Source organism: Acomys russatus, chromosome 27 (genome assembly GCF_903995435.1).
Source record: "Acomys russatus chromosome 27, mAcoRus1.1, whole genome shotgun sequence".
NCBI classification, from domain to species: Eukaryota; Metazoa; Chordata; class Mammalia; order Rodentia; family Muridae; genus Acomys; species Acomys russatus.
In genome coordinates, this window is record NC_067163.1 from 50,941,453 (window position 1) to 50,968,482 (window position 27,030).

The window sequence follows — 27,030 nt, forward strand, 5'->3', positions numbered from 1 at the left end:
ACAGCTTTCCAGTCCTCTTCTACAACATAAAAACCCACTACTCCTGGTGACTAACTAAGGATGTGGGGATTTTCATAAGGCATACAGGTGAATCACAGTTCACCCTTATAGAACACTTCTGGCCCCTAAATATAATTTAAGGGTCAAAAATGGCATTCCTGCTAAATGAAGCTAAGAGACTTGCACCACACCCACATCCTCAGTCAGAATTACTGCAAGTTTTGTAAGCTCAGGTAGAGTCATATATCCCAGGAATACATTGTGTTTCTTTAATCACAGTTGAAGATAAAGTGTGGCCCTTTTGTTACAGTTCTTTAATCTCTATGTTTCTCAGTAACAGTTCTTAAAACTGGGGTATGGAGGTGCATGCCTGTAATTCCAGTACTTGGAAGGCACAGGCAGGAGAATGGAGGGTTCACAGCTGGCCTTCCCTACATAGTGTGTTAAAGGAGCAGGGATACAGAAGACTCATCTAAAAAAAAAAGAAAAAGAAAAAAAGCTGGGCAGGTAACAAAGGCACTTGAGAACTTGGGAGTCAGAGACTGGGACCTACTGGCTGAGTTAGAGGCCAGCCTGATCTACATAAGAAGTTCCAGACAGACCAGCCAAGGCTACAAAGTGAGACTCTGCCTCAAAAGACAAAAAGGTACCTGCGATGTTCCTTGATTCTTTGTCTCCTCCTACACCCATCCCTGTGCAGCACGTATTAAAAAACATAATTGTGGGTGTGTGTGTATGTGTGTGTGTGTGTGTGTGTGTGTGTGTGTGTGTCTGTGTTCTTCAGTTTGCATTAGGATCAGGTAAGTTTTACACTGAAAAGATACAGTGAGAAAGAACATCTTGCCAGCTCACTGAGCCAATTCGTAGAGTGTGGGAGTAAAGGGTCCACTGTTTGATTTGGACAACACTTGTGTTTTAAACTCACACCATCACTTGAGCAAAGTGAGGTCACAGGCTCCATTTTGTACCAAAGGATCAGGGCTATGGTCGAGCCAGCCTCCCAAGTCCTTGTTCTTACCCTTGCTATGTGGTTTCTCACACATCATCAGTGAATAGTGCTGCCCAGAAGATGTGGTCCGGATCTACACGCTATGCTAGGGTAGCAGGATTCTGTCCTTCAACTTGTCACCCTTGTCTACAAAGTGCCAGCACAAGGCTTTATTCACCTTATCTAAGGGCCATCCCTGTCCTGCCTGTGCAGCTAGTTAAACCATGTGTATCCTGGGACTTTGGGAGAAGGAATTTATTTGGGTAACAGTTTGAGGGTACAGTCTGTCATAGTGGGACAGCATAGTGGCAGGGACACTTGCCAGGACCACGGTCCAAGCAGTGGTACTTCCCACTTTCAGCTAAACCTATCTCAGGGCGCTCTTGTCCTCCTACCTCTATCTGGGGACAGATGTGTGGGCAACCATACCCTACACAGTGATTCATAAAAGTGACTTTGCTCAGACTTTGCTCCCACCAGCAGAAAGTTTACCAAAGCCATCCCTAGTGCACAGCTGTGATCCCTCCGCCACCCCCCCTGCAGCCACTCCCACATTGAGGCTAGAACCACAGGGTTGGGGGCCAATGGAGGCCAAGCAGAGGGGTGAGAAAGAGGAAGCTCTCTCCCTTCCCAGAAGTCAGGAAACCAGCTACCCTTTCCTGACAACAGGAAGCTGATGCAAGGACAGGAAGTAATTAGTGACTTTCTTTTGCTTGTATTTTTAAAAGAACTGCACAAACTGGCTACAAAGGGTAAGAAAAGGAGAAGACGACTTTTTTTTTTTTTCTTGAAACTCCATCTCACTATGTAGACCTTAAACTCAGAGATCCTCCTGCCTCTGACTTCGCAGTGGGGGGATTAAAGGCATGTAGTATCACACCACTCAGAAACGACAGACATTTTTTAAAGGCCCAGTGAACTCGCAAGACAGGAGTCTTCTTTTGCTTCTTGCCCTCTCCTACACACTCTTCAGAATACAAGCCTAAATCTACCCATTTCCTAGCTGTGCAGTTAATCATTCTGTGTTGGTGTGTACGGGCATGCGCACTGGTGTGAGTGTCTGTATGCATATGTGCAAATGTGTGGAGGCCAAACAAAACCTCTTTACGGGTTGCTATTGGCTTATCTGAGACTGAGTCTTTCAATGAAGCTAAACCGTTTGGTCCATGAGCCCCCAGGGCCAGTAGGATTACACACCTGTAGCTCCAGGCTACCGACGTGTGTTCTGGCGTTCCAAATGCAGGCTCTCTTATTCTGGTACGACGAGCACTCTAACCCCCCAAGCCATTTCCCCGGCCTGACAGTTCATCTTAAAAATATTATGGGTTAGTGACATCATTAGAGCACACCTGGTTACAGAGCAAGCACCCAACAGCCACTGCTCAAAGTTCTCCTTTGTTTGAAGATCAGGACAAACTACTGCCTGGTGACACGAGCTCATGAAACAATGCAACACAAAGAACAAGGAGATACTTTTTCACAGCCATGTAGTCCACACCCACAGCAGCTCAGGGATGGCCAGGGCTAAACAATCCTAGAGTAAAGCAAAGACTCGGAGTTAAATGCTGAGGGAATCTCTTCATTTGCCTCAGGGGAGGGAGCAGCAGGTATTGCCTCCTTGTCTGTAGTGAGTCACACCCAGGTCAATCAGAGACAGGGTAGAGAAGGAAGCCAAGGCTACTGTGCTTGACAGGAGTTGGGGGGGGGGGGGGAGTGGTGACAGAGTGGGCAGTGGTTCTGCTAACAGCCGGCCTTTTTAATTTTATGTGTGATGGCTCTGCTTGAGTGTTTGTGTATGCACTATATGCACGTCTGCTGCCCAAAGAGATCAAAAGACTGCATTGGATCCCTTGGAAATGAAGTTATGGACTATTTAGAGTCACAGTGCTAAGTGATGGGCACAAAAGCTGGGTCTTCTGCAGGAGCAGCAAGCAAGCGCTTTTACCTGCTGAACAATCTCTCTAGGTCCTATTCTAATCAGCTTTTAATGGTACCCTTATCATCAAACACTTTTTTTTTTAAAACCGGATCTCTTTATATAGCCTAGACCAGCTTAAACATGAAATCCTCCCACCTCAGCCTGCTGAGTGCTAGATCTGCAGGTACGTAGCACAAAGGAATGTGTGGCGATGACCCTTAATGTACATAAGAATCACCTTAGCAATGGGCAGGTACTAGTCCCCAACATAATCACCACCACCAAAATAACTTCTGTGTTTCCCTGTCTAAAAGTTATTTTTCCACATTCTTTATGGCAGGAATCAGAAGCCTGTCTGCAGCATCAATGACTGGAAATGCAATGCAAGGGACAATTTTCTAGTAATGACATTAAACATTTTTTTTTTAAAGAAGCAAGATTAATTTCAGTAAAATATCCTATTTAACCCCCTAGGCCCAGGCTCAGAGGATAAAGGTGCTTGCCATCAAAGTTGAAGGCGTGAGTCCAAATACCTGGAACACACGTGGCAGAAGAGAACAAGCTATTCCCGCAGGCTATTCTCTAACTGCCACATGTGCCCCCCGACACGCACGCACACACACACGCACGCGCACACACACGCGCACACACACACACACGCACGCACGCGCACACACACACACGCACGCACGCACACACGCAACACACACGCACGCACACACACGCACACACACACGCACGCACAAAACGCGCACACGCACACACACGCACGCGCACACACGCGCGCACACACACGCACGCACGCACGCACACGCACACACACGAGTGCGCGCACAAATAAGCAAATAAATAGAGGATCTGCTATGCTATCACTTTAACATATAATTAGTATTTTAAAGATAAAAAAAATAGTTTATAAGCAGGGGCATGGTAGTAGCACAAGCCTGTCATCTAATTCTCAGGAGGCAAAGGGAGGGGATCAGAGTACAAGGTCATCCTCACCCTGGAATACTTAAGACCTGATCTCAAAAATACTAAAACTAAAAAAAAAAAAAAAAAAAAGGAAAGAAAGAGAAAAAGAAATGAACTCCTTTTCTTGGAAAGCCACTGTGTATTTTTTTTTAGAGAACACCTGAACTCATACTAGCCACACATGACTAGACGCTATTGGACAGAGGATCGCTCCATCATGTGCACCTCTCATCTCCTTTCTTCCCATAAAAACCTTGCAGAAAAGCGCCCGATGCTCCCTGTACCAGAGCAACAAGTGGGGTGGGGGAGGGGGAGGGCTGCTCTACAGACAAGGAAATATAAACAGAAAAGAAAACATATGACTAAAATGGCTACATATGCATTAGAGTAACGCTACCTCCTTAGCTCGTTCATGACTTTAAAGGCTTTCTTCATGTGCCACGGGTTCACCGTCACTGGGCAGTGTTTTTCAGGATTATCATCTTTTGAATCGAGGGGCTTCTGATGACCCTGCTTTGTGCATCTGTACATAGAGAAAAGAACAACAAAAAGAAACAAAGATCTCATTAAGGATAATTTAGTTCTGGCTTGTCAAGCTTCGAGAGACAAATTGAATGCCTCCCTCCTTCCCTCCCTCCCTCCCCTGCTCATTTAGAAGGAGGCTGTCCTCAAGCAAGAATGAGACACAATTCAGAGCGCTTTCTGACGGTCACTATGGTTTCTACAAAAAAAAAAAAAAAAAAAAAGAAAGTGGGTAATTATCTCCCTGATGGCAAAGATCTGTCAAATATAAACATGGAAGATTGGGGGGGGGGGGGGGGGGAATGGCTTAACAGATCTCTCTAAATAAAAGTTGCTGCAAAATGAAATCTGTTGGAAATCAACTTGATTTTACAGCCAATCTACAGTTATATACATGCATACATGTATTATGTATATAGTTTACAAACAAACAAGAGAACAGGGTTGCACTTCAAGCAAACTTCAGATACAGAATCTGATTTAAATTTGTTCTTTTTGAGAAGATACTTAGCCCATGTATTTTGTACTGAGTTCACACCCGGCAGCTTCTGTGTGTAACAGTACACTCTCATTATCTGTAATCGGCACAACAACCCTGTAAGCTAATTGCCATTACTAGCCCATTTCACAGACAAAGAGACTGAGGTGAGAAGAGGCTATGAGTGACCTCGTTTAAATGTATCATTTTTCTACTTTTAAGAAAGGCTTTGTTTTCTTTTTATGGGTATGGACCTGTATGTTGTAGGGCTGTCCATGGAGGCAAGAAGAGGGCACCGGCTCTTCTGGAGCTAGAGCTCAGACAGTTAGTGGTCACCCACCAGATGTACAGACTCGGAACCCAGCTCCAGTGCTCTGCACGAGCCATCAAGCACTCTTAGCTGAGGAGCCAACTCCCACAACCCCTATATTTACAGTATTTAAGAGCACTAGACTCAAGTATTTTAACATGAATATTCTTTCAAGAGGTGGAGGCTAAAAAAAAAAAAAAAAACTCTGGCAAAATTAAGAATGTAGTGTGAGAGCTAAAAACTACGAACTAAATGGACACAAAGGATATTTTTGAAGTGATAAACACATACCTCAGAAAATCTACTACAAATCATTCAATCACATATATTTTATAGAATGTAAATTATACCTCAAAAAAACTGGGGTCAAAGAAAAAGATGGGCTGGATAGCTCAGAGCTTAAGAGCACTTGCTGCTCTTGCAGAAGATGTGGTTTGGTTCCCAGAACACATAGTGGTTCCACAACCATCTGTAACTTCAATTCTAGGGGATCTGACACTGTCTTCCAACACCCTCCCTGGGCACCAGGCACCCATATGGCACACACTCATAAATACACATAACAAGTTTTTAAAGTTTGGAAAAGTTAAGGCACCACAGTAAGCCTACTGGGAACCACGCTTGTCTGTGTATTGTACAAAGAGGAGCAGCAAGCTTCGCTCAGCACGGCACTGCGCTTTCCTTCCTGTCCCACTTCTACAGAGCACTGTATTGCGCACTCACTCATGCATCAACTTTCTCCTTTCTGTGTACTTGTAAAACATCAGTGAATAAAGCAAAGATTCCTGCCCTTCAAAGTCTGGGGAGAGGACACACTAAGCATGGCAGATCGGAACTCTGGGTAGGTAGCATGTTACAACGTGGGAAGAGCTATAGGAGAAGGGCAAGATAAGACAAGCAGAAAGTAAGAGGAGCCAGGGGGTGTGGTGGTACACACCTTTAATCCCAGCACTCGGGTGGCAGAGGCAGGAGGATCGCTGTGAGTTCAAGGCCAGCCTGGTGTACAAAGCAAGTCTAAAAAAAAAAAAAAAAAAGAAAGAAAGAAAGAAAGAAAGGAAAGGAAAAAAAAAAGATGCCAGATAAAGGCAACAAAGGGGTGAATTTTCAATACTAAAAGGGGTGGCCAAAGTGGCCAAAGAAAGCAACTGGGGACTGAGATCTGAATAAAGGCCTACAAGGTGAGAAAAGCTTCAGTGGGGAAGGTACAGGCAGAGGAGGGCTCCCTCCCCGTAGGCACGGGACTGACAAGTAACAGAGGCTACAACCTACATTTTCTAGTTTTCATGGCTGTTGGGTGAAGAAAGACACCTGTGCTGGTCTTTACTGTCAACCTGACACAAGCCTCAAGTCCCCCAAGGAACTTCAGTGAAGAAAAGCCCCAACTGCTGTGACCGAGAACTAATGTGGAAGAGAAAGGCCACTCTGAGTGGCACCATCCCTAGAGGCAGGTGGGCTAGGGCTGTGTAAGAAAGCTAGTTGAGCATGAGCCAGAGAGCAAGCCAGTAAGAATCGCTCCTCCACGGTTTCTGCTCTAGGTTCCTTCCTTGAGTTCCTGCTCTGACATCGTAGAGACCAATGGTTATATGGACATGCAAGCTGAAATAAATCCTTTCCTCCCCTAAGCTGTTTTTGGTCGGAGTGTTTTTTTTATTTTTCTGTTTTGTTTTGTTTTCTAATTAGAGCAACAGGAAGCAAGGTAGGACAGCAGTCTATAGGGGTCCAGGAGAAAAGAAGAAAAGGAGTTAAGTATGGCAGGAGGCGTTGAAACTGTGGTTCTCAACCAGTGGGTCGCGACCCCCTTGGGAGTCTAGTGACCTTTTCATGGGGATCAAATATAAGATATACTGCGCATCACAATTCATAACCGTAGCAAAATTGCACTTATGAAGTAGCAACGGAATAATTTTATGTTTGGACGCCACCACAGCATGAGGAACTGTATTAGGGTAGGGCTGCAGCATGAGGAAGCTTGAGAGCCGCTGACCCGAAGGGTTACGGGGAGGCTGCCTTGGGTAAGAGAAGTGGCTGGCTTTTGATATATTCAAGGAAGAGGCAACAAAATTTGCCGACGGGATGAGCGTGCACATCAGAGAAAGTCTGAGCAAGGGGAAGGATTTAGTTTCCATTAATAGAAAGCGCAAGGCTATAGGTAGGCAGAACTAGTTTGAGGAAGATCATTTTCACACAAGTTGGTACTGATGTAGGGACACAAAACTCATGGGAAAAATAAAAGGATAGCCTCGAGTTGAAAATTAAAAACCTAACTAGTGGACTGGTGAGACGGCTGAACAGGCAGACATTTGCCAAGTCTGACTATCTAAATTTTACCCCCAGGACTCACAGGGTAGCAAGAGAGAACCAAGTCCCAAAAGCTGTGCACGCGCATGCGCGCGCACACACACACACACACACAGGTTGTGCATACTCACACACTTTTTTTTTTTTTAATTTAGATGGTGACAGAATTCTGAGAATGACTAGTTATATGGACAAAGGGGGATGAGGTAGGGAACGCTGGTTACATGGGCAGTATATGAAGCCAAGAAGCAGCTTTCCAACATTAAAGAAACCTAGAAAAGTCAGCCTAATTTGCTGTTCTCCTAATCCCTGAGTAGCACTAGTTCAGTACTTGATTCATTAACAGGCTCTTCACCAAGAACTCTACTTTCCCCTGTTGATTTGTTTGTTTGTTTGTTTGTTTTTCTTTTAAGCTGAACAGCTGAGTGAGCGCAGGGCACAGCCTCTAGAGGCAAATTCCACTGGGTGAGATAAGAGGAGGCACGCTCCATTAATTATAGCCTGTGGGGAAGAGAGTGGAGAGTGAGACAAGAAAGGGTCCTTGGCCTGGAGAGATGATGGTTCAGTAGTTAAAGAGCACTGGTTCCTCTTCCAGAAGACATGAGCACAATTCCCAGCACCCACAAGGCACCCCATAACCCTTCCTGGAACTCCAGTTCCAGGCAATTCCGCCACCCTCTTCTGGCTTCTGTGGGCACCAGCCATGAGCACAGCGCACAGATACACATGCAGGCAAAAAAACACACATGCACATCACATGAGACGATTAATTTTTTTGCTTGTAGGAAAGAGTGTTAGAGGGCTGTGGAGATGGCTCAGCTGGGAAAGTTCCTGGTGCACAAGCAAAGGACCCAGGATTGGATTCCCAGCGCCCACACAAAAGCCAAGCATGGCGATGTATGTCCGTCACCCTAGCAACGCGAGGTGCCCACAGAGGACCCCCAGAGCTGACTGAACAGCTTTCCAGCCAATAAGCAAGCTCCCAGCTATAGACGGAAACACACAACATCGTCCCCAGGACACACGTGCATTACACATATGCACAAATTCTAAAAAGAAGAAAGATCTTGGAAAGGAACTAAGCTAGTTAAGTCTAAAAAGGCAGACAGAGGAGAGAACTGGGGAGATACATGACTATAAAAGATAGACACCCCCAATCTCACAGCAAGGGAAACAACGGGGTTCCCACGACAAGTCTGTGGAGCCCAGGCAAACTCCCCCGAGGCATGCAGTACAGAATTCCTGAATATACAGAATGTATTCAGATAGAGTCCAGAGAGGCTTTGGAGAGGAGAAACAGACTGGTGCTAAGTCAATCACAGGGGAGGTCCCAGTGTTCAGAATGGAAGCAAATGTGACACTGTCCTAAAGAGAAGAGCTACCAAGAAGAGACTTGATACCCTATGAGCATATACAGGGGGAGGAGGTCCCCCTCAGTCACAGTCATAGGGGAGGGGAGTAAGGGGAAAGTGGGAGGGAGGGAGGAATGGGAGGATACAAGGGATGGAATAACAATTGAGGTGTAATATGAATAAATTAAGTATACATATATATAGAAAAGCGTTATTTAAGAGTCAAGAGCTTTACACCTACGTAAGCAATCAGGAATCCGTGCTAAGCCTCAGTGGGTAAAGACACCGTCCCCTGCTCTAAACAACCTGCCTCCAATCCCGGGGACCCACATGGTGGAAAGAGAGAAGTGACTCCTCCCACCTGCTGTCCTCTGACTGCCACACACACGATGTGGTGTACACATAACTTCCTCGACATACATACATACATACATACATACATACATACATACATACATACATACATACATTTTTAAAGTAGCTAAGAGGAGCTTGAAAGGTGACTTAGCAGTTAAGAACATTTGCTGCTATGGGAGCTGGAGAGATGGCTCAGAGGTTAAGAGCCATAACTAACTGTTCTTCCAGAGGTCCTGAGTTCAATTCCCAGAATCCACATGGTCACTCACAACCATCTCTAATGAGATCTGGTGCCCTCTTCTGGCCTGAAGGTGTACATACAGGCAGAACACTGCATATAACAAATAAATAAATAAATAAATAGTGGCATTAAAAAATTAACTGGTTAAAACTTCTGAATGTCACTAAATTGTCACTCAAAAATCTTAAAAAAAAAAAAAAAAGAACATTTGCTGCTCTTGGAGAAGACCAGGATTTGGTTCACAGCACTGACATGGTGTCTCACAACCACCTGCCACTCCAATTTCAGGAGATACAACTCTTCCGGCCTCCACAGGCATCAGGAATGCCCTTGGTACACACACATACATGGAGGCAAAAACACCCATAAAATGACTAAGTATATATTTTAAAATTAGGATTTAAGAGTGGGTGTGGTAGGCTAGACCTGTCATCCCAGCATTCTAGAAGCTGACGTGGGTCACAAGTTCAAGGCTACCCCGGACAACCCTGCAAGGGCCCGTCTCACATGAACAAGCTCAGAGAAGAAACTCCCGGCTTTACAGAAGGAGCGCTAAGGCTGCCACACATGATCAAGGCACACAGTGGCAGTACCCACATAAAATGATTTTCAGCTTCCCTTTTGTTGATTGAAAGACTTAAAAGAATAAGGAAGAAATAACACTGGCTTTCCTTTCTTAGGTGTTCTTTGTACTGAGAGCCACTTACAAACACAGCCCTTGCTGCACAGGCTGTATCCTTCCCATAATTCCTCCTTTCCTATGTGGCTTTGTGTTAGATGGTGTCTCGTTCGTTCATAAGCAAAATGCAGCAACAGGCATGGCACACGGTGATAAAACTATAGTGGTGACCACTGTAGCTGCTAGGGGTATTCCACTAGGGGGGGCGGGGTGTGTATGTAAAAGTCTACCTTTGAGACTATACCATGTGTGCCCAGATACCCATCTTTCTTTCCCTTCTGGACAGAGAGCAGCGGTCTCCAGGAAAGTTGGGCACTGCTTTCCTGGAAATATCAAATGGAGACACTTGCTCAAAGTCCCTTCACCTTTCTTTCTTTCCACCACAACTATTCTTTTTTTGTTTGTTTGTTTGTTTGTTTGTTTTTGCTTGTTTGTTTGTTTGTTTTTTGAGACAAGGTTTCTCTGTGTAATAGCCCTGGCTGTTCAGTGCTCTATTTGTAACACTAAACTGGCACTGAATTCACAGAGATCTACCTGACTGTCACTCCTGAGTGCTGAGATTAAAGGCGTGCCCCACCACAACCATAGCTGTTCTTATTAACAGGCCACACAATTGCAAATTCTTATTAAAAACACATCTGAAAGAGTTGCCATTTCTTTTCTTTCCTTTTATTTTTGGAGGTGGGTAGGTGTTGTTTTATTTGCTTTTTGTTTTGGTTTTAGTTTTTTTGAGACAGGGTTTCTCTGTGTAATCCTGGCTGTCCTGGAACTTGATCTGTGGACCAGGCTGGCCTCACACTCAAGAGATTCTCCTGCCTCTGCTGGGATTAAAGGTATGTGTCACCACTGCCAGTCCAGTACAAGCTGTCACTTCTGAGGGTTTGAATTCCAGTGTACAGCTTAGCTATGCTGTATATGAGACGGTCCCTGAATGCCTGACCTCCAGACTCCTGAGCTGGCTTTGTAACCAAGATGGTCTTGCCACCCTGCCTTATAATAAGAACTGCATCCTCAGACACCAGAAAATACTCTAATCCGGAGAATTCCCAAATAGTCAAGGTTTCAAAACCATGCAAAGGCTTGAAAGCACTTCAACAATTTAGACAGGATGGATAATCTCTTTCATGTTATCTGATTCGAGACAGTGGTTTGGGGGTTCGTTACCAAGGATGGGGAATAGTAATATCAGAAAAGGGCTGGAGAGATGGCTCAGAGGTTAAAAGCACGTGTGTAAGCATGAGGATATGAGAAAGGGGTATCACTGGGACTTGCTGGTGACCAGCCTAGGTCTAAACTCGGGGAGAGACCCTGCCTCAATAGTGAGAGAGTGACAGGGTTTGTATGATTAAATGTTTATTGTCAACTTGCAATAAACTAGAGTCACCTAGGAAGCCAGACCCCAGCTGAGGGGGTGCTTCCTCGAGACTGGCTTGTGGGCATGTCCACGGGGGTGGGGGTGGGGAGCTGCTTTGCTCATATCCTGTCCACTGCATATGGTACCACCCCTGGACTCTTTGGGCCTGAACAGAATAAAAAAATGAGCAGAGAGAGCCTGAACCATCTAGCGAGCAGCATTCCTCTGTGACTTCTGCTTCAAGTTCCTGCCCTGACTTCCTTCAAGGATGAATTGTAACCTATAAGATAAAATAGGTCCTTTCCCCTCCCAGGATCCTCCACTGGCACAGGAATGCATGCTCATGCCTGAGCGTGCATAGGCCATCCACATATATACCATACTCAGGTTAAAGGTTAAAAGGGAAACACACCTGTAATCCTAGCACTGGGGAGGAGAGGAAAGAATTCTGGGAACTTGCTGCCTAGCCCGCCTGCAGAATGGAAGCAGCAAGCCCCAGTTCCCAATAGAGACCTTGTCTCCAAAAACTAAGATGGAGGAGCATTGAGATGGCTCAGCTGGTAAAGACCACCAAGCCTGATACTGATGATCGGAATTTGACTACCAGGACCCTAAGGGTGAGAAGAGAGAACCAACTCCCGCAAATCAACCGCGCGCGCGCGCGCGCGCGCGCACACACACACACACACACACACACACACACACACACGAAGAAAAAGCCAATCAGAGCTCTGCGCGGTGGCACTCTCCCAGCACTTGGGAGGCAGAGGCAGGTGGATCTCTGTGAGTTGGAGGCTAGCCTGGTCTACAAAGAGAGCCCAGGACAGCCAGGGCTCTGTGTAAACAGAGAAACCCTGTCTCAAACAAACAGAAAACAAAAACAAAAATTCAATCAGTTTCTCAAAATTATGCAAATCCAGCCCTCCTCATATGAAAAGGCAGGCAAGCCCCTTTCAGAACTAGGTATGTCAGAACGGTGGTGTCTCTGGGGTGAAACAGCTATGCGTGACTTGTAAAAACAACAAGAGGTGATGTGATACGCCCTCCCACCCACTAACCCTCCCACCCCAGGCCAATCTGGGATGACCGAGAAGAAGCGCTTTAGAAAATCTGGGTTGTTTATAATGTTAGTGTTTCCTGATGATACAAGTCACGGAGAATGACCTGGCGGCAAAATTTCACTGGGGACCAAAGACACTGTCACATTTAGGATGTAAATACTTGGCCCCTGGGTGGCCACCATCTCTGCTCTACCCTCTCTGCCTGTTCACCTCAAAAGCTGCAAGACTCCCAGCTTGCAATGAGTCACCCACCATTACTCACAAATTTCTGCCAAGTTCACGTCAGCAGCTGTTGTTTTCAAAGTCACCATCCGTGCTGTACTGCTCTGAAGTTTCCCGGGACTTTATAATATTTCTCCTATGCTCCCACTGTCGTCCCTGCCAAGCTTGGCAAGTTATTAGCAACGGTCCACTTAAAACAGTACCAGGCAGTGGAAGTACGGACTGAAATCTAATGACTGTCTTCAAAATATTTATCACAGCACTCTACAATAAAACTTCTTCCCAACAAGATGCTCTCAAGAGTCCCACCCCTCCCCCATGGTGTCTCTCCATAATCGGCACATCAACTGAGAGGCTGGAAAAGCAATAGGTGTTCCTCATTCAATGCTTAGTTTATGGTAGGGTTGTGACTGAAGTTTCTGCAGTGCTCTAAAGGCACTTCTTCAAGTGTATGGAATTTAAGCTTTACTTGGGCTTTAGTTGTGCCATTGAACAAAAACATATGTAACAGTATTCAGCAAATAAGTATGGCTTTTTAGAAGAAATTGAGAATGTATGCCATAGTGTACCCAGAGCTTGAACCCGGCCAAGTATGTAGTGCAGGGGTAGTAGGACGCTGTTTAGGATGTGTGATGCTCTGAGTGAGATGCGCATCCCAGCAGAAAGATGAGATTGAATCTTCAGTACTAGGTCCTTAGGCCTGAGCATGAGACAATTGTTAGACTAAACTCCTACCCTGTGTGTGTCGCATAACAGCTCATGATCTCAGTCATATCTTTGAACTCGTGTGTGAGTGTGTGTGTGTGTGAGTGTGTGTGTGTGTGTGTGTGTGAGTGTGTGTGTGTGTGTGTGTGTTGTTGTTCCTGCTGCTGTAGCTCTTATTGTTAAACAGTGTAGTTCTGATTCCCCAGAGCTAGAAAGGAAATATTTAGAAAACATGCTCAGTTTGATTAAGGAATAGCAGTTACAAACTGGAGCCCTGAGCCTACTGGAGGGCAGAGGGGAGACTGTGTCTTCAGCCAGGGACGGAGCCATGTGGGGAAGTGCTGGGGGGTGGGGGTGGATGGGATGGATGTCTGAGGCTGAGAGGTTGATGGAAGCTGGGGCATAATTGCTCTCTGATACTAGAACAATGGTGCTGTAAAAAGCTGCACTTGAGTTCAGCCCAGCTCTCTTCTCTTTCCCTCCCACCTACATGACAAACAGAGCACAATCAGGCACTTTTTGTCCCTGACAGTGACTATTACCAGGAACGGGATGGGGTAAGAGCATGTCTTATGCAAGATCAATCTTTTAAAGAATATCTCATAAACAATTAACAGAGCACGATCACAGAAAGATGTTCATGAGATGATAAAATAGAGAAAAGAGTAATGAGCCATTTCAAACATTTCCGTGTCTTTTATCGCTCACTTTTTTTTTTTTTTAATTTTGCTACTTTTCTTTTTATGATGGTCATCACTTCAAAGCAGCAACCTCACCTGGAAGTTCAGATGATGGGCAAAATTCTGGGGCAGGGGTTGGGTGGAGAGGACCACTCAAAGACAGGAATCAGGTGGAAGACCAAACAGTACTCCAAACACTAAGTGACTCTGGATTAACACAGAAAGAATTACCTCTTCGTTGACTTGTTTCATGGATCTAATAAATACCATAGGAGTGCAAACATAAAGAAGAAAAATGTTGAAGCTGGGAACGAAACTGAATAAGGCCATTTACTTTTACTCACTTTCTTGGCCTCCAGTGTTAATTGCAACACACAACTTGATGTCACTAGAAATGTACAAACGATCACAGCCGTTAGTAAATCAAAACATATGACTGTTGCCTAAATGTCCAGTGCATGCCTGTAATACAGCAGAAGACCAAGACCCTGTTCCAGTGTCCCACCCACTCCAGTGTCTGTCCTGTATAATAGGGAAGGCAAGGCGAAACACCAAGGAATGGCCCAAGGCAATAGACAATATACACACATAGACAAGATAAAAATTCCTAGGAAGCTAACAATGATCCAGCAGGGGCTGAGGTCAAAACAAACAAACAAATAATAAAACTGTGAAGGAGGTGTGGGGCTCAACTGGGCCCTGCAAGAACTCCAAATCGTCTTAAGCAGAGACAGGAGCATGAGCAACGGACAGGCTGGAGACCCCTGGCGTAGGACACAACAGAGATTTTAGATTCAGAGGCTAAGGCCCATAATGACCCTGGATTTTAAAAGTCAAAAAAACGATGGCTGGCCATGGCTTCCTAAGTGAGCCATGGCTTTGATTAAGCATGTTACATGATTCTAGGATGCTGAAAGGTTAAGACGGCACATGGACTAAAAGGTCAAGAGTGACAGAAGAATTTAAGGGGAGATGACTGGAAAGTTTCAGGCTTTAAGGGACGAACTCTATGGACACCGATATCTAAGCCTCCTGCAGGCGGACAAGGTGAGGAGGAGGGAGGAGGAGGAAAAGAGGAGGAATCAAAGACTATGTGGGTGTTCTCCGTGCCAGGGACTCGACGGCGATTCTTTCATTCCCACATGGAAAAGCTACTTGGGAAGCCAGTCTGAGAACAGGTTATGAAGTCATCCTTGGAAACACCAAGTTTTACACTGAAGCAAAGAAGCTCCTTTAGAAGCCCAAGATTCTAGCACCTTTAAGCACAGATGTTAAGTGCTGTCTTAAGACACACATGTCCCAGGGCTCCAGAGCCTGAGGCGAAAGGATTCCTGCATGCCAAACGCCAACCTGGGCTACACTGTGAGATTGGCGCCAATCAGGGCTACAGACTGAGACACCTTGTCTCAAAACATAGCAAACAAAACGATACAGATGGGAACAGATGAGATGAATTGTAGATTAAGAAGTGGCCAAGACCCACTTCCGAGAGGAACAAGCGCTGCCTGCGAATTGCAGAAACCACAAAGCAAGGCTTTGTGGTGCATTCCCACAATCCCAGCACTAAGGAAGCTGAGGCAGGAGAATCAGAGATCCAAGCCAGTCTGGTATACATGGCAACATCCTGTCTCGAGAAAAAGCAAGGTGATCAACACAAAGAGATTGGAATACCAGTTTTTCAAATATGTAGAAGCTTGGGAAAGCAATTTAACTTGCATTTCCTCAGCCAAAAAGATAATAATGAGAGACCTACAAAGGTAAGATGGTTGAGACAATTAAGTGACTACGAAATTATGTAAATCACATTCAGCAACTGAAAAATTAAAGGAGGAGGCCCAAACAAATGGTGGTATACATAGCAAAGGCTGTTGCTCAAGACAGAATCTGTGAAAGGCACCAGTCAGAATATGTGAGCAGACGTCAACAATCCAAACCGTAGGAAGGTGCCGTGGACAGCATGCCACCACGACACTGGCTGGGACGGTGTTACCTCAGTAGAAACACCACGCGTGGATGCCTTCGCGCTTGCTTGCTCTCCCCTGCACCTTCAACGTGAGTCCTCCCTTTGGCTCTGTTCATTTCTTCTCAAAGACATCTCCGAGGTTATCTGAATGACGTGTGAGTGTGTGTGTGTGTGTGTGAGTGTGTGTGTGAGACACCTATATAGCACACTGACACACACACACTATTCCCCATCATATCCAACCATACGTATCACTCTGCCCCTCACTATTCTCTGTCATGTCCAACAATTATATGCTTGGTTACTATCAGTTCCAAGCATGAGATAAAAGATTTTGTTCTGTTTTCTAAGAAATCCCCGAAATTTAGCCATAGTAGGTAATCTATAAATGTGAATTAAAAACAAACAAACAAAAACCCTGAGCTGCCAGGTGTGGTGGCACCCGCTTTTAATCCCAGCAGAGGCAGGTGGATGGATCTCTGTGAGTTCAAGGCCCAGCCTGGTCTACAGAGTGAGTCCAGGACAGACAAGGCTACACAGAGAAACCCTGTCTCAGAAACAAAAACAGAAACAAAAGCATAAAAACTCTGACGGGAGCCACTGAAATAGTTCAGCAGGCAAAAGCGTTTCCTTGTGTTCAATCCCTGGGACCCACATTGTGAAAGGAGAGCACCGACTCCGGAAAGTTGTCTCTGACTTCCACAAGTGTACAATGATCGCACACACAAGCACACACACACACACACAACACACAAAATAAAATTTTAACAAGACATACTTAAGAAAATGATAGTTACGGTAAGGTATGGTAGGTAGCACATGCCTTTAATCCCAGCACGGGAGGTAGTGGCAGGTGGATCTCTGAGTTCAAGTCCAGCCTGGTCTACAAATGTGAGTTCAGCATAGCCAAGGCTACACAGAGAAACCCTATCTCGGAAAAAGAGGGAGTGAGGAGGAAGGTATCAAAGATTAATTAAGTGAAAACAAGATTGTACTCCAATGAGCTTTATGAAAGACACACAGACAAACAGCCGGCCAATAAACTGCAAGGTTGGCAATTCACAGCCCTGGGATCTTAGAAAGAGCCCTAGTCCTGCAGGCACCCAGTGTGCTGCAAACCTCAGCATTCAACAAATCGCTTTGTTTCTGTAACAAAATGAGAGCAATGAAACAGGTTTTCACAAAGTTACATTTACACAACTAAAGCACTATCCCTTCAAGACTTGTGTTTGAAAAAGGTATTACAATATCCTTTGATAAGCTAATTACTCTTCTAGAGACACTTCTATTTGGCAAATCAAGACACTTGGCAGCTCTACACTGGACTTCACGCCTTCCTTTAAACCGGTCAATGAAATCGAAAGACCTGAAACCTCTGCTCTGATCCAGCCCATCTTTGGGGGCCTAAAAGCCCTTAGAACATAGCTAACAAGTAGTCTGGCTGGGCTGGTGCACCTCTGATGACAAGCATCGTCTCCAGTGATGCAGAATCGCCCACTGCAAACAGAGAAGGCTGCACCTGAGGCGTGATTACTCGGCTGAATGAAGAAAAAGCAAGACTGCAGGGCCAGGAGGAGTAAGGCAGCTTGGGAGAAGGAATAAGAAAGCTAAGAAAACTGTTCCCTAACGGATGTCAAAGGGATTCACACAGTCTGAACTTCACAGTCTTTGGTGAGCTTAATAATTAGGAAACTCTTTTATGTAAATAACCATAAAGGCTAAAACATGAAAAGTAACCCAGAGAGCAAGGCTATTCAGCCTACTTGCTTGCTTGCTTTTTTGGTTTTTTGAGATGGGGTTTCTCTGTGTAGCCTTGGCTGTCCTGGACTTGCTTTGTAGACCAGGGTGGCCTCGAACGCATAGAGATCCACCTGCTTCCACCTCCTGAGTGCCAAGGCACCATGGCCGGCTGCTATTTAGCTTTGCCTTCCTTCTGCAGAGCTCTGTCTACTACTTCAAAATTCCCTGACTCGTTAATTGACACCTAATTGTTTGGTTGCATATCTTTCAGATTCAGCCAGAAGTAAACAAATGTCCTCTGGTCTCTTAATATCTCTTAGACTTCCAAATGAAACAGAACCTAAATACCACATATATTCAAAAATGCAAAAAGACACATGAAATATGAAGTGCAGCGGCAACCAATGAGACTTCTCAAAGTATGAGGGAAAAGTTGGAAGAAAAGAGTGGAAAACACAGAAAGGAGATGAAAATGACAGAATGATAATCTAGGCAGAGCCAGGCAGTGGTGGTGAATGCCTTTAATCCCACCACTCGGGAGGCAGAGGCAGGAGGACCGCTGTGAGTTCAAGGCCAGCCTGGTCTACAAAGCGAGTCCAGGATAGTCAGGGCTACACAGAGAAACCCTGTCTCCAAAAACCAAAAACCAAAACCAACCAAACAAACAAACACAAAAAAACAAAAGAAAGAAAGAAACAAAAGAACGTAGGCAGAGATGCCCGCCACCCCTCCAAGACACAGTAAGGGGAGAAGAGTGGCACCAGAAGACAATGTAGATTTAGCTCTTAAAACAGAAGCCTAGACGGGCACCATGAAAAGTGCCAGGCAGAGACAGGCATTCAAGAAGTTGCCCATTGAATGAATTACTAAACAGACACACAAGGAGAAATTCTGAGTCCCTGCTTCCAGCCACATTATCTAAGGCCCTTTAAGTCTAGGTCAAACATCCTTCTTTGCCTTGAAGCTCAGGCTAACACTCGGGGTTTATAGAGAGCTGAGTACTCGCAGTGACTGCTCCTCGCTCAGCTCTAGCTGGGAAGCCCAGCAAAGCCTGTCCCAAAGGCCTCGCCTTTACATCACAGGGCAAGCTCCAAGGTGAAGGGGAGTTGAAAGGAACACAGGCAAAGAAGCCCCAAGGGTAGGAAGCTAAAAATCTGTTTCTAATCTACGGAAATCTATGCAGCGAGGGAACAAGTTCTAGGAAGGGGTTGACTCTGGGTCTGTCTAATAAAACATAAAATGCGTGCGCGTTTTTTAATTAAGTGGATGTAAACAACAACAAACAACTCTCTCAACAGCTTTAGTTCCAATGATTGAAAGATGTTTCTACAATTCTTTCCTCCACCTCACCACTCCTGGTTTTCTCCTCTACCTCAAGCCTCTTTCTAGGTGCAGAACTATACATGAAGTATTAATATCAAAGAACAGGGTTTGATATGTATTTATTTATTTCAATTTAAGCCATTTTGTAAGCCTCTTCTCCCTCTAGGGCCTGTTTTTCCACACACACACACACACACACACACACACACACACACACACTTTTTTTTTTTTTTAAATCTCCATCCTAAGATCCTCTTGTTCTCTCCTTCAGCTCACTCTGCTCCAAAGATGAGAAAGGACTGCATTTAATCGACAGAAAAAGGACAGCAGCAACGAGGGCAAGTTCATGGTAAGGAACTTACCTACACATCCTACATCACATGCAGTGTGCTGTCTATATGCAGAGAGAGCTTATCCTGCCATCCGTGACTTCTGAGCCTGGCTGGAAACCTCAACGTGGAGAAGCTGTTGAAGCATTCAACCAACATGCATGGGGCGGGGGGCTCAGGAGGCATTTCCCAACCTGTTGGGGAGGCCGACAGATCACAGAGCCTCAAAGCCACCTAGGGCGGCAGCATCTGATCCCTTGCTCTCTGTATCGGCGGCGCAGAAGGGACCAGGCAAGACTCTGCCTCCCAATCTTCAGAGCCCCACAACCTGTTCCACTCAAACTCAAAATCCTGTGATGCACACACAGGAACTGTAGCTCTATCATCTCATTCGATCTCATCAAAGGACTCAAAAGAAAAAAAAAATGTTCAGCCAAAACCAAATATCCTTATTTTAGCTGGAATTCTGCCAAATAGACATAAGAGGCTGGTGAGGAACATCTGTGATGGAGAGGAGCTAGCCAAATCTCACTGAAAACCGGGAAGGTTCCATGAATCAGATCGAATGAAAAGGTACACCTCTTTTTAGAGTGAGGTTTGTCAGTGGGTTGAAAAGTCAGTCAGAGCTGTCTGCTCCTTCATAAAGGTTAAGCTGATGAACAGAGGAGAAAAGGAAACAAAACAAAACACAAAATGTTTAAACTCCTGAAGATTTCCTGGCTGCTTTTAGAAAGGTTTTTTTTTTTTTTAAACAAAAACTTTGTACCGAATAACATCTTCCACATGATTTTTTTTTTCTTTCAGTTCTTATTTCTAGAAAGTAATTTTGCTGCAGGTGATCTTGAATGCACTTGGGCACCAAGGAAAAAAAGACACCTGTGCCTAACAGGTCTGTAACACTACCAACGTGCCCCGGGTACCAAGGGAACGGGAGATGCTCTGATTTCTGGATAAAAGATTTTCTGCAGTGCCAGGTAAGAGATCACATGCCCTAAAACGGCCGCAGCTCATTTGGAGTGATGTAAAAGCTCCTTGGATATTAATTTTATTAGAAATTCCGAGAAGCAAGCAACCTCACATAGCATTCATTTTGGACTCCAGGCGTCTGGTACTTTCCAGTTTCCTATGCATCCTCCGGCTTCCTACTAGAAAGGGGTGGGTGAGATGGGCAGCAGCAACCCATGCATTTCGGAGAGGGGGGATACCCACAGGGCAATCGTAGTCGCCCCCCACCACCACCCCCACACTCACACCTCGCCATGCCCCACGCACAGCCCCATCTGGAACGTTCAATTCGCCCCAGGACTGAGAAGCCCATTGCCGCGCCCGCCCGGCCAGGCAGAGTCAGGTCCCCGGGTCGCCCTCCGGACTGCGGACGCCGCGCCCCGTCACGCCCCGCGCCTCCCGCCGACCCCCGCGATCGCGGCGTGTCCTCCGCAGCGCCCGCGCGCCCTCCGCAGCCCGCACAGAGCCCTCCGCCGCGCGCCCGGGGGCGCCCGCTCACTCACGCGGGAGGCAGCGGCGGCGTCTCCATTGTGGCTCCTCGCGGGCTTCAGAACGCAGGCACCGACCGCCGCCGCCAGCACCATTCCAGCCGCGGACGCCGGCACTGTCCGCCCGCCCAGCCGCGTTCCATCCGCCCCGAGGGGGCGCAGCGCTCCTCACCGCGCGCCGCCACCACCTGCGGCGGCGGCCCCCGCGGCCATGGCCCGTCGGCCCCGCGCGCTCCTGTGCCCGGCGCGGCTCCCGCGCTCCCCCGAGTGCCGAGCGGCGGCGACGGCGGCGGCGAGGCAGGCGAGCAAGCGAGCGAGCGGGCGGGCGGGCGCGCGGCTCGGCCACTTCCGGGTTCTCCCGGCCGGCGCCGACGCCGTGACGGGCGGGCGCTGCGGCCTCCCGCGGCGGAGGGACCCCTCCCTCGGCGCCGCCCCTTCCTCCGCGGCGTCTGGAGGAGGAGGCGGCAGGCGGGCGGGCGCGCGGCGGGACCCGGGACCGAGGCTGGAGGCTAGGCGGCTTAAGCGGCTGGGAGGGCTCTCGTGGATGGACGCTTGCCTGTGCACGGCTTGCTCTGATTCACAGACATCCTTCTCTTTGCGTTCGAGTACCTTCCCACGGGCAGGCCAAGCGCTGCCTTTCCAAAGGGGGAAACCGAGGCAAGAAGAAATGAATCGGCCTGGCCAGTATCCCAACTCCGAAGCTATGGATCTCGCTCTGCTAGGCAGAGCTTGGGGACGTGACCGAGCAAACGTGGGTCACTGAGCTTAGCAAGCTGCCCATTTGGACGTGATAAGAGAAACAATGTACTGTGGAATAAATTACGGTGAGGACAGGGCGTGATGAGGAATGATCAGGAAAGGCCTCGAGTTATGAGTTAAACAAAAATGAACCTTGAGTAACGCAAGGGATGAATGCCCAGGGCTAAGGCAAAAACAGTGACGATCCCCGTCAGCAAGATGACTGTCACGTTGAGGAAAGGCAGGAGGGTTGGAGATTCTCCACCAATGCCTGCTGCTAGAGGAAAGAACACTTGGGAACTTAAGAGATAGGAATTCTCCTGTTCTACTCCAAACTTACTGTCTCAGCACCCTCAAAGGAGAGCCAGGATTCCCTACTTGAAGGAGTCCTCCAGAGGGTGCTGGCGCCCGCTGAGGTCTGAGACTCTACAGTAGCTGAGGCAGAGCGGGACCTTTCAAGACCAAATGATTGCTGTTAGTTGTGTGAGCGATAGCCTCCGCTTGGGGAGGGAAGGGAGCGCGCAAGTGATTGAAAGACGTGGCACTTAGTAGGAACTGCTGATGTATTACGTGTTTTTAAAAAAGGTAGCTTCCGTCCGGAGTGAACTTAAATTTTGAGGTTGTCCCACGTAGATGGTATGTGCAGTCACAGGACCAGTTGAAATCAGCTGTGTAATCTGGCTACAGAAAAGAAGACCAAGATATGACGCCTGGGACACCCCAACATTAAGAAAGTAAAATGAGGCCTGGGGTGCATCTCAGGGACGCAGTGCTTGCCTGGGGGAGCACTGCCAGTAACTACAGAAATAAACTAAGGTGATGCCCAAAGTGGTGATGTGTGCCTGTGATCCCAGCATTCTGGAGGCCAAGAAATGATGCTCACTAGTGGCCTGTTTTAGTAAAATAAAATATGCCTTGCCGTGAGCTAATGGCTCTGCATCCTTGGAGATGTTATCAATTTACCATCTATAGGGCCTACGCGATGGCTTATTTCCTTGGTATTAGAGCTGATGTCTGAACCATAGGAAAACGTCCTACTTAGTATAGTACAAATTGAATGAAGGGGTGGGTGTAAACCTGGTTATAGAGTAAGTTCCAAACGCTGCCTGAGTAGCCTAAGGGAGACTCCATCTCATAATAAGTTAAATTAAATTAAATAGGGGGCTGTAGTTCAGTGGGTAGTGACTAGCTTATACAGAGCTCCGGGTTCAACCCCAGCACTGAAAAGGAAAAACATAGTTTTTCTTATAGAATGTGTCAATCAGCTAAGCATAAACTTTGAGTGACAGCCCCCTTTATGCCTTCCTCTGTTTCAGCTTTGTCCACCACAATTTTCTGCTAATATCTTTAAATGTCTAACCCTTTTTTCAGCACCACTTGTAGGTTTCGGGAGTGAACCTAGAAGGGATGCTTTTTTTTTTTTTTTTTTTTTTTTCTTTTTTAAGTCCAATCCTGCTTAAGGTTCAGCATAAATCTGAAGGTCTAGATTTCTAGCGGTGGTACCAACTAGCTCCCTTTTTCTCCAGACAGGAAGAAAAGCGCTGGTATCTGCATCAGAGGAAGCTAACCAAGGGTCTCACTTAAAGACCTAGAAACAATTTAAAGATGTTAATAAGTCACACCAAGCCATTGCTGTTTTCTGAAAAGACTGTCAGAACCCCTGGCTTTCCGTCATAAAGCCAGCTTGGCCTCACATCCATAGCAGGTTTCCTCTTGTTTTGTTTTTTTGAGACAGCATCTCACTACATAGCTCTGGCTGTCCTAGAACTCACTAATGTAGACCAATCAGGCCTCCAACTCACACTGAGTTCCCCATCTGCCTGCCTCTGCCTCCCAAGAGCTGGCTCCATTTTCATCTTTAAAGTGGGCCAAGAAACTTCACAAAATTAGTCTTTGGTCAGAGACAGCCACCGTGCTTGACCCGGTCTTCCCATTCACAAGGGCAAGTATATAAAAATGCTTGACAGGGAGCCTGGATAGATAGCTCAGTGGTTAAGAGCACCAACTGCTCTTTCAGAGGTCCTGAGTTCAATTCCCAGCAACCACATGGTGGCTCATAACCATCTATAATGTAATCTGATGCCCTCTTCTGGCCTGCAGGTGTACATGCAGGCAGAACACTGTATACATAATAATAAATAAATAAATCTAAAAAAAAAAAAAATGCTTGACAGGACAAACACCAAGCCATGGATAGGGAAGATGGGGGGTGGGATTGTTAAAACTGCCTCCAACAGCCCACCTTCCTCAGAAGGCTACTCAAGGCCACCAAAGAATTCTGGCTCCCTTTCACCCTTGACATAGAACTGATTTAGACACAGGGCTGTTTGACCTTTGCTCTGTTTGAGATTTTAACTTACCTTTTAGGGGGAGGGGGACATGATGCTGGAGATGGATATAGGCCCTTGAGCATGGAAACCAAAAGTTAAATCATTACAATCCTAAGTACTGATTTGTTTATTTATTTCTGGTGTTGGAGATGCAGAGATTGAACGATCCAAGGCTTCCTGCAGGCTAGGCAAGCAATTCATCATTGATTTACACTCCTTGCCCTTGAGAGCTTTTTGTTTGTTTGTTTTAATATGTCCAGGCTGCCCTTAAACTTATATTTACACTCCTGCCTCTGCTTTCCAGGTACACAGATTACAAGCATATGTCACCATGTATGTAAGCCTTTGATTTTTTTTCTCTTAAGCTCTTATTTTAATTCTTTAGGTTTGAGGGCAGAGAGGGAGTCTGTGTGTGAGTATTCACATATGCATGCAAATGCCCAAAGAGGTCAGAAAAATTGGTTGGATTACCTGGAGCTGGAGTTACAGGTACTTGTAAGCCAGCCCGATATGGGTGCTAAGAATTAAAACCGCAGCCTGCTATAAGAACAGCAAGCACTCTTAATGACTGAGCCATTTTTCCAGACTCCTGATTTTTCTTACAAATCCTTCCCCCTTTGCAAAGAGATGAAACCTTATGAAAATGCATCCATTTGTTATACTTGTAAAATAAAACAGTCCCTAAGGCATTAGAGTCTAAAATTAATGTGGCATCACCAGAAGAGATCACTTGCAAAGAAGCTAGAACACACAGGTGAGCAAGTGCTTGGCAGTAGCCCTTCCAAGAAATACTTAAATGGGTGGAAAATCAAAAGTTTCAGTAGAGCTAATGGCAGGACATGGCAGGCAGGAACGTTAGTGTCACGGCAAGAATATCTGGCCTGAGAATGCCGTTGTGGCAAAAAGATTCAGTGTTTCTGTAGAACTTCAAAGGGATCCTGTGTTGGAAATTCTCTCCACTAGAAAGATGGAAAGTAGAAAAAAAAAATCACTTACTCAAAATAGATATGCTGGGGCCTGGGGGACGTGACCGAGCAAACGTGCTTTCCTAAAAGGTAGGAAGCCCTGGGTTTGGTCCCTAACACCTCATACAGTGGAGCATGGTGACACCACCAATAATTAAAGCACCATGGAGGTAGAGGTAGGGCCATGAGTTCAAGGTTATCCTCAGCTGTATTTTGAGGTCAAGGCCAACCCGAACTATGTGAGGCTCTATCTTTAAGAGCTATATAGATGAGCAGGATGTGGTGGCACAGGCCCACCAGGCAGTAGGCAGAAGCTGAAGGATCACTTACAACCTGGAGTTCAAGGACAGCTTGAACAACATAAAAAGAACCTTTGCTAAAATAAAGGCAAATCGATTCAAAAGAAAGGGGAAATCTTTTCAAAAGCCTTAGTTTTTATCCTATGGTTAGCCTAAAGTGCATTACTTAAATTGCTGCACTATTTTTTTCTTTTCTTTTCTTTTTCAGACAGAGTCTCGCTAAGTAGCTCTGGATGGCCTGGAACTCCATTTGTAGAGCGTCCTGGCCTTATACTCAGTTCTGCCTGCCTTTATCTTTCCAAGAGCTGGCTGGAATTGAAGGTGTGTGCAACCATGCGTAGATGCACTAAGTTTAAACTCCAAGTCTTTTGCTTGGATACATACACATTGGTGGTTTACTGCACGCAGAACTTATGAGGCATTTCAAAATAGTCTCATGAGACTTCATTGTTTAGCAGGCAGATCTGACAATACATGAAAGTATTTATCATACGTCTTACCACTCTGTCAGATGGGGTAATGCGACTCTTCTGCTCCAGACTAATAGAAAAACACTGTTGAACAACAGATGTCTTTTGGAGTTTGGTGTGGTGGTGCATGCCTTTAATCCCAGTGCTCAGGGAGGCAAAGGCAAGAATTCGAAGCCAGCCTGGTTTACAAAGTGAGTCCAGGACAGCAAAGGCTATACAGAGAAACCCTATGTCAAAAAAAAAAATTTTTTTTAATGTCTTTTGGGGCTGGAGAGATGGCTCAGTGGTTAAGAGCACTGGCTATTCTTTCAGAGGTTCTGAGTTCAATTCCCAGCAACCACATAGTGGCTCACAACCATCTGTATTGGGATCTGGTGCCCTCTTGTGGCATGCAAGTGTACATACAGATAGTGCACTCAGACGTGTGTGTGTGTGTGTGTGTGTGTGTGTGTGTGTGTATGTATGTGTGTATGTGTGTGTGTCCATATATATGGATATATACACATATATGTAAATAAATCTTTAAAAAATATATCGTTTGTGCCTGTGCATTCAGTTTACTTTACAAGTGCTTGTTTCCTTGTTTTTAATGCCTTGAAGATACCAGCTGCACCTCCAGCATGACACACCTGCCCATTAGCCTCTATCTAAAATTCCCAGAGAAATGAAAGAAAATTGTTTTCTGTGAAGCTTAATTGGTCCAGGAAGTAGCCCAAAATAGGTTTCACACTAATATATATCAGGTAAGCATTTTCAGTGCCTTTTTAAGAAAAGAAATTGACTAAATCTATTTTTATTGTATATAGTTATGTAGTATCTATTTATACAGCCTGGTGATGTAATACCTCATTATAGAATTATCTAGAACTAAACATCTTTCTACATGGTCAGCAGTGAAAAATGAAAGAGAAAGCAAGACACAATTCTTGATAAATTCTGAGACACATCATTAATTTGCCATTCATCTCAGATTACACATAGGTATGCATGCATACAAGCATGCCCACCCACAGCTTCTGCTTGCCCCTCACGGTGGAATGTGAGCATAGACCCTAAGCAGGCGGTCTTGTTCTTTCCTTTCCTTTTCCCTATTAGCATTAAGACATTTCTCACCTCTAGCCCTCACTGTCTACAGACCACGTGTGTTCTCCTATTCCAGGAAAAATTGGCGATGATGTGGTATCAGTCAACAGAATGATTAAGGGTCACACACACACACACACACACACACACACACACACAC

At 45.8% G+C, this 27,030-nt stretch overlaps 1 protein-coding gene across 1 annotated transcript in view; it reads right to left on the reverse strand.

Annotated features, from left to right (window-relative positions):
• The window catches only part of Klhl2 (kelch like family member 2), a 115,569-nt gene extending 94,403 nt beyond the window's left edge, over positions 1-21,166 (reverse strand). The window contains exons 1-2 of the mRNA XM_051169499.1: positions 21,001-21,166; positions 4,276-4,401 (exon numbers count right to left, since the gene is read on the reverse strand). Of these exons, the coding sequence (XP_051025456.1) occupies positions 4,276-4,401; positions 21,001-21,026 (152 nt within the window). The 5' untranslated portion in view covers positions 21,027-21,166. The remainder of the gene's footprint in view (positions 1-4,275; positions 4,402-21,000) is intronic.
• Positions 21,167-27,030: the final 5,864 nt, after the last annotated feature.